At 38.6% G+C, this 8,650-nt stretch overlaps 1 protein-coding gene across 1 annotated transcript in view; it reads right to left on the reverse strand.

Annotated features, from left to right (window-relative positions):
• Positions 1–8,650, reverse strand: part of ano1a (anoctamin 1, calcium activated chloride channel a) — a 56,791-nt gene that overhangs the window by 5,619 nt on the left and 42,522 nt on the right. The window contains exons 16-22 of the mRNA XM_067401438.1: positions 8,549–8,623; positions 8,002–8,203; positions 7,796–7,907; positions 4,969–5,026; positions 4,545–4,645; positions 1,951–2,087; positions 859–1,011 (exon numbers count right to left, since the gene is read on the reverse strand). Coding sequence (XP_067257539.1) covers positions 859–1,011; positions 1,951–2,087; positions 4,545–4,645; positions 4,969–5,026; positions 7,796–7,907; positions 8,002–8,203; positions 8,549–8,623 — 838 coding nt within the window. The remainder of the gene's footprint in view (positions 1–858; positions 1,012–1,950; positions 2,088–4,544; positions 4,646–4,968; positions 5,027–7,795; positions 7,908–8,001; positions 8,204–8,548; positions 8,624–8,650) is intronic.

Here is an 8,650-nt window from a genome sequence, read left to right on the forward strand (position 1 = left end):
CATTAAAACAATCCATTCACAACTGATACACTGGCTGTGTTTAACTCCACTTTTAGACATAAGGTGTGTCCCAATTGAGTACATGAGTACATGTATAAGTGCACAGTGTAAAGTGCGTAATTTGGAACACAACTACACACATGAACACTTCCATTTTTGTAGCCAAATCTTAAGGGATTTGTCTATCTATTCAGCACTTCCCGTCAGGGGAATCCCCACCTCCATTACTTGGACAGACCCTCGACCCCTCGATTTTGACAGAGGAAGTAAGTCTACTCATATGTACACTTCAGGCAGATCCATAGACCACAATGCAACACGATTGTGACATCACAAAAGCAACTCACAGTGATACTCATACTTAATTTACCCACAAGTAATCAAGGACCGGCATTAGTGGGCACTCATGCAAAGCAAGCAATTATGTACATCCGAGTGAACAAGACAGAGGGAAGTCAGTGAGAGAAGTGGACTTAAACTCAGCCATTCAGGAACAAAGCAGGTGAGTGTAAGAGTCTATTAACATTAGTATACAAATGTGGCATTAAAAACATCTACAAAGTTATAAAACTGATCCGAGATCAAATAAAAAAAACATAAAAAAGCACCTAAAATGTTGTTGTTGTTGTTTATTCAGCTGTTGCATAAAATCACTATCACATTAGCAGTTGTGTACTCTCGCTTAACTATATCACAGGTTATAAATAGGTCCTATAAAGCTCAAACTGAGACATTTTCTGTCTCCATATCTTGAATTTTGGAGAATGTATATGTATTATGTGTATAAATCAAACATTATGCATCATTGCCAAACAAACAAATATTGAATGCACTGGAAATCGGCGTGTAGATACTGACCAATGTCTTTTGCTCTTACAGCAATCGGTCTTCTCAGTTCCGTGACAAACTTTTTGGCATCAAGACGGATCTCGATGACGTTGTTCAGTAGAGCAAAGAGGGGAGCCAGTGGAAAGGAGGCCACAAACAAGGTCACCATCCCAAACTGAATGACTAGATAAGAAATAGAAACAATAACATTCAGCTTCCACAGAAGGTTTCACTAAAGCAAAACTCACAGGATCATTTAGGCCCAATCCCAATTCTACCCCTTCCCCTTTCCCCTTCCCCTTTGTTTTGCGCGTTCACATGAAGGATTGGGCATTAGAATTACTGAGAACATCTTATTCTTATCACACATAACGTTATACATCAGATGTTGATATGCTGGGAAACTTGCTCTTAAGAAGTTAAAAATCAAAAACAGAGTAGTTTGGCTGATGCTCTTGAATGTTACCAGTTTAGGGTCTCAGGAGGAGTATGGGTAGTGCCACGCTCAAAGATGGAGGAATGGGACAGGAGAGAGAGTGAGTGATAGAAGTATGGATGGAGGATGGTAGGTGAGGGGGTGGGATGTTATTAATGAATTCAAGCCAGAACTAAAGCTCATAATCTCACGCTGCTCTGCCAGCCCCCCTTTGGACCCATAATGCCTCTCTCTTAGCAGAAGTCCAGCCCACGCTGTAGCACAGATGAGGCGAGATAAGAGGAGGGGCCGGTAACACACCAACTCCACGTATAATACTGCAGATCCTTCAAACAATGGATGTACATTTACCCTGTTTACCATGCATGCTGTCTGGGGACTTGAATTACCCTCTTATAATATTGCTTCAAACAGATGAGGTGTATAAATCTGTCTAGTTGAGTTTAGACATTTCAATTAGTGTTTGTGTACAGTACGAATTCAATAATTCATAAATCGGAAATTGTAATTTACTATACATTTTTAATGATGCCATGTTCCTACATACTGTGAGTGCAGAAAACCAGATGGATAAGGAGAGAATACAAACAAATGTTTATACGTCTGTCTGTATGTGTATGTGTGTGTATATGTGTGTGTGTGTGTGTGTGTGTGTGTGTGTGGGCGCGTAGTGTGTAGTGACTCACTCATTTCCATGTACTCTGGGTTGAGTCCGACAAAGGGCCCAAGGAAGTGGTCCTTCTCGTGACGATGAAGCGTTTTGTTCAGCTCTTCCTGATGCTTTTTGTCTATCTTGCGTTGTCGGAGCAGTTTCTTCAGTTTCCTGTGACACAGATACATTAATAATCACTGTGGATTTTGCTTGGTGAATTCAAGCATATTTCTTACTCATTTGCAGACCCTCATGAACGCTCACATCAGATTAAATTAGATCTCTTTTATACACCATTTTAATAATATACTCTACATACAATTTGTGAAAAGTTTGGGGTTAGTATGAAAAGGAAATGTATACCTTTATTCAGCAAGGATGCATTAAACTGATTAATATTTGAGCACCAATAATAACTGATAACAACTGAGTGGCAAATCAGCATATTAGAATGATTTCTGAAGGATCATGTGACACTGACGACTGGAGTAATGATGCTGAAAATTAGTTTTAAATTAGTTTTTAAATTATATTAAAACAGAAAACACTACTAATACTAATAATAATATTTCACAATGTTTCTGATTTTATTATATTTTAAATAAATGCAGCCTTGGTGAGCATAAGAGGTTTCTTTATTTTTTTTAATTATATATATATATATATAACCACTCCAAGTTCAGAAACCAATGTTAAGTGGTCTCTTAATTTTTTCCATAGCTGTATATATGTGTATATATTTTTTTTTTCCATAGCTGTATATATGTATATAAGTGTATATTTTTTTTTTCCATAGCTGTATAGAAGTGTATATTTTTTTTTCCATAGCTGTATATATGTGTATATATGTGTATATCTGTGTATATATATATATATATATATATATATATATATAGTTTGATATATTTATTATGTGAGCATAACTACACCTACAACTGTATGATTTGAGATGGTTAAAGAGGGATATTTTTTAAAATCAGACTTTTACTGTTTTTTTCTACTAAAACGTAAGAACAGTATTTAAATATTGACATTTGTATGCATTGATATAACAACATTAAACATAAAACAAAACATATTTATTTACACTTTTGTACTAAAATATTTTAAAATATGAAAAATGGCAAATGAATATGCAAGTAGCTACACAGGAAGGAATTGCAAAACTTGTCTAATGACGTAGTCTTTACGAATCTTAGGCCCTGTTTCCACCTCGTTTTAAGATGCGTTTTGGTCGATCGGATCACAAGTGGACAAGGAAGACACATTCTCATTTCCACCTGGTGTTTTAATCTGTCTCTTTGTCCACTTTCAAACACTTCTGTCCTGATTTCTTCTAGGGGAGGGTGTAAATGTATGTTGTTTTTTTTTCAGATGTTTCGATCTAACGGACAAAATAAGCTCTCGTAATTAACATATGAGCGCACCCGGAGATGACGGAAAAACATTCAGAGAGCAGCAGTTTCATTTCTGCTCTGATAGCCGCAAGACCACGCCGAATGAGGTGAATGTGTGTTAGAAATCAGGTATGGTGAAAGAACATCGTGCTTGGTATGTTTTTCGTCTTCAAACCATACTTGGGTCTTCAGCCAACAATGATTAAATCCCATCTGAGTAGATACATTTGACCACATGAGCCTTTGGACAATGAAAGCAATCCGGTCAAATGCGTTTTCAACTACCTCTGGAAGTGGTCGAAAGTGGAGCTCAAAATGTTTTACACCCAGTTTACACCTGTATTCAGCGTCGTCCACTTGTGATCTGATCGACCAAAACGCATCTTAATACAAGGTGGAAACAGGGCCAAGTGAGAATCACAGGTTTTACATTGCCAGCAAAATAATTGTGACTATACTTACTATAGAAGGTTAAGACTTGAAAAAGTCTTGTTATGTTGTGACATATGGGAAGTGAGAATCTCAACAGCCCTTCATAAGCACTTTTATTTATAGCACATATTTAAGCCAAGTTTTTAAAAACTGCAGTCTCTGTAATTCTGGACACCAATATTTTAAAGATTCATAAAAATGAATCACTGTTTGGCCAACCGAGATTTCGCTATGGAAATAAAGGTTAGGATCATGTTTTTGTTTTGGTATTACAGCACACCATGAGTGTATATAAGCACAGTTTGTTATTTGCTTTTGGGATCTGAAAGAGTGTTTGGACTCAGAAATTATGATGTGATTTTCCCTCAAAATTAGCTCACAAAATTGTGTGTGTGTGTTGGGGGGGGTGGTTGATGTGGAGTTTGCAGATTCTGTCCAGGCCTGCTGGATGTAAATCTTTTACCATGTGTTTCTTTCAGAAGCATTTGCATGAGATAGACTTACAATCCAGTATATTTGCATTATATCCAAAAGCAAAATAAACATATTTGCAAGCATGCCACAAAAAAGGTCAGCAAGGTTTGTTCATGAAAAAAAAAGCTTTAAGAAAGGATCGTGCAAGGTCTTCGCAATGCTCTGGTATGAAAAACAAAGTACAATTATTCCCTAAAGCAATCATTTCTATAAAGGTACACCACACCTAAAAATACACAGTGGAAATTGATCAGATTGCTTTCGTCTCGGTGAGAATAATGACTTAGAAATGTGCCAACATGTTCTCTATGCTGTATGTACTCACGGAATGCCAATTTCAAACAGGTTATTCTGGATGAGCTGTTTGCCAAGCATGGTGATGCAGAGCTGAATGCACAATTCCATCAGACAGCCAGCATGGGCGCACTGCAGAGAGAGACTTCAGTCAGTTACTGTGGAGTTGACTGGCTACAAATTCTCGAATGCGTTAGTCATAAGGACTGAGGTAACTAGGACAATCTGTCAAGTTATTTTTCATATGATGATGCAGTTACAAGACTCCAAGAATAAAGTAAGGTGTGGAACATATTTTGCTTGTACACACACATACATGAACACCAGTTGGTCAATAAGATTTAGGTCATTTATTTTTATTAAATTATTTCACAGTTCATGACTACCCACTGTTGAAAACCACAAGGAATCACTGACACACACATAAATGAGGACGTTGAAAACTAGATAAGTACCTCTTCCATCCGGTAAGACCCCATAACGTAGATATATTTGCCTGGGCGTCCAATGAGTCTGGAGGCATTGGATAGAGGAAGGTCAAGAGCTGAGTTTACCAGCCAATGCACAAATGCAAGTGGAGATTCACAAAACAGAGATTACACTAAAAGTAGCCTAAAAGGGAAATGTGGGGATGATGGGAGGATAGAGCTCTGTTCCAAAACCTAGTGAGCAATATTATACTGGTCAGAAACCAATTCATAGAAATTCATGCTGTTTATTCCAGCAAGGACGATGCCTAACTTTGGTCAAATTTGGGTGTTCACACTGACAGTTATACGTGATGATAAAAACCACAGGACATCATAAATTCTCATTGAGTGATGGCAATTTCAGGTGACAATCATGTCAGCAACCATTAGTAGCGCGACAAAGATGAGTGGAGCATGAGCACTGATAAAAGCTGTGAATACCAAAAAGAGTGCAGACAGTTAAATAAGTGGAAGTGTATGAATGCCAAATAGAAACCAGGAATGCAGTGAGTCACGGTGAATGCACCATAAAAGAGCATCAAAGTGACTTGTCAATACAAGTCTGCAGAAGTAAATGTATAATAAGAGTTGTTTTTAATTGCTCTTGTACTGGCGGTACCAGTATTGCAGTATTTTTGTTTCAGCTTTTGACAATATATGCATTGTATTGCTAATCCGAAAGGCGTACTGCTGTTTTTACTTAATTACTGATAACTGATGCACTCTAAAGACCATGACACACCAAGCCGACATAAAAGTACAAGCAGCGCTGAAAGTCGACTGTCGGCTGCGTCTCGGCTAAAAAGTTGCGCTTGAACACGCCACAAAGACTATAGGCCACTAGCATGTACGTTCTGCACCTGGTGTAAAGGAAATAACTGTCTATATCAGCAGGTATCAATATTCTATATTCATCTTTCAAAAAGGGAAACCGCAACTAGGACTGCAGATATACAAACTGTAAACAAACCAGCGCCTGCTTATCATTATCATTCATGCTGATCACTTTCTTCCTTCTATGCAGCTCATGTTGTTATGAAAATATTTGCGCATTGGAATCTTCAGGTAAGATGGCGTAAAATTAGAACAGCCTTCTGTCTGTACTGTTTTGACTTGTTTGCTCACTTTCATCACTTTCACTTTTATTCTCCCACACTCGTAGACTCGTTCGTTAAGCTAAACAGCCAATTACAGCAATGGATGCCGATTCAATATGTTCAATCAGCCAAAAAGCCTCCGACGGGATCTGACTATTGCTGACGGTGTGGAACGGGCCAACGTTGGCCGACAGCCGACCGTTGGCTTGGTGTGTTAGGGTCCTAACAATACTTAACATGTGAAGCCCTCCTTGTTTGAAGAACTAACTTGTGTAATGACTTGCATGTGTACCTGTGCTCTTGTTTGGCACTTCCTCATCAACTATGGAAATGCAAGTCAGGAGTAAACAAATCAGATTTTAATAATCCTTTAAATTTCATGCAATTCCAATGACACAGTAATTCTATAGTTTGTTATACATCATCCTCTACGTCAGCTGGGAAACTTTTTAGAAGAGATGGAGGTTTTATTATTCACATCCTCTGAAGATGGCAGCCCAGTTGTGGTTCTTGGTTATACAGTCTAAGCTTGTTGAACCACACCATGTCACCAACTTACAAATCAGGAAACCTATTGGGCCTCATTTACACAAGTAACTGTCCCACAGATAATGGCCCTTGTTACTCCATTTCACATTTGCGATTTCCACCTTGCTGCACACTCTTCGCCGGTTTTCTTCCAACATAACCTCCACTCCCTCTTAGCCACTAATTTTTTTTCTATACTCGCCCACCTCTCTTCATCCTGCTAAAAGCTCCTCCTCTCTTATGTAAATAATGCATTTACATCCACTCGAACATCTTGTCTAGACAGCATCTGTCCTCCCTCCTTCATGCCCGTTTGCACAAAACGCCCACTAAACCCTGGACATCAGATGTTCTTCATTAAACCAAACTCAAGATAGAAAATGGCACCAATCGAAGGTTCCTGGTGAAATGAGAAGCATAATTCACTGATTTCTTTCTGCCAATTTAAAAGCAGAAGCTCAAAAGCGGAATTTAATCTGAGACCTCTCTGCCACTGAAGCCCTGCGGCTGGCAAAAGATGCCTCTAGATCAATTGTTCTGCTGGATCTGTCTGCAAATGTAAATCACCAGATCCTACGATTTATAAGGTATCTTGGAAGGGAGCAGCACCTAAATCACATCAACGATCCATGGGGGTACCCCAGGGTTCAGTGCTTGGCCCCTTCCCCTTTCCGTTATACATAATCACTGGGATCTATCATCCACACACATGGATAATTCCTTGTCAAGGCTGTTGTCATCTCTAGATTGGACTACTGAAATGCTCTTGCAATGCTCCATCCTTCCTACATGCATGATTAAACCTCTACAAATGATTCAGAGTGTGTTGACATGGAGACTACCCATGCTGCCACCCTGGTCTCTATCATTTTAACCAGTATTTGCGTGCTGTGAAATTTTGATGGTTTTTAGTTAGTTTAGTTTATCTCAGCAACATGTTAACATCAAAATCTCTCATGTTCTTTAAGTGAGGATCACTATTTGTAGGAAGCTGCTGTCTATACGGAATTCCAAATCAGTCACCTCTATTTCGGTTAGGATACTGCCTTAGAGGGCAGCTGTCTATGTAGGCAGTAGACAGCAAGGCAGCTCACCAGGTTATGAAACAGAGCTTGTCATTCTAACACAGGGAATCCTATTGCAGACTTGTTTGCGTTCAGTTTCAGAGTGACTACCAATGTTCTTACCTGCCTCTGAAGAATGCCAGGTACACAATAGGAGTAAATGCATTTGCAAACTTCAGTATGAATGTCTTGAAGATCAGCCTCTCCTCAAAACTTTTGTCAGTTTTTGGCACCTCTTATGGGTAGAAAACAACAGGATGTACTGTAACCATAGCTTTTTGCAACACAGCTGACAAGCTAAATGTCTTTAAAACAATAACCAGATGTACCCATAATAGTGAGCCAACGTGCAATTGCTCCATAGACCTCATCCATGATGATGATGATAATAAGGTTGATGACAGCCCCAGTGGTTTTAACGGTGGCCCGTATATTAGAGCGGAAAGTGGGAGTGGAACTCATGTGCAGGGCCGTCATGATGGAGACCCTGTATAGCACCACACCAAACACGATGGCCAAGGTCACAAAGATCTGCATTGAATACACAAATACACACAATAAAAAAAGTGAATCTAATCATAATCTAATGATATACTGACACTAATTGGATGCAGGATCATGCAAAAGCCAATGTTTTTGGTTACAATGCCAAATACTCTCACAGATGTAAGTCACCATGAAAATGTCTCATAATAGGGGGCTTAATGAGATAAAGTGAGTTGAATTTGGCTGTTTATGTGATTCCAACCCATATATAAAATAAATTGACTGGTTAATGAACAAAAAGTACTTTAACAGCTAAATAAGTATAGCATAATTCAATTTATTGCTAAATAATACCACAATAAATCTAATAAATGAATAATCAGTTCTTACCAAAAAAATCATCATGACGATAATGGTCATGTAAGCTGGCATTCTGTCTGTGCATGTCAGCTTCACATTTCCTGACTAGAACAAGACATGAATTGTCAAATT

The sequence above is a fragment of the Chanodichthys erythropterus genome, chromosome 11 (genome assembly GCF_024489055.1).
Source record: "Chanodichthys erythropterus isolate Z2021 chromosome 11, ASM2448905v1, whole genome shotgun sequence".
Taxonomy (NCBI): domain Eukaryota; kingdom Metazoa; phylum Chordata; class Actinopteri; order Cypriniformes; family Xenocyprididae; genus Chanodichthys; species Chanodichthys erythropterus.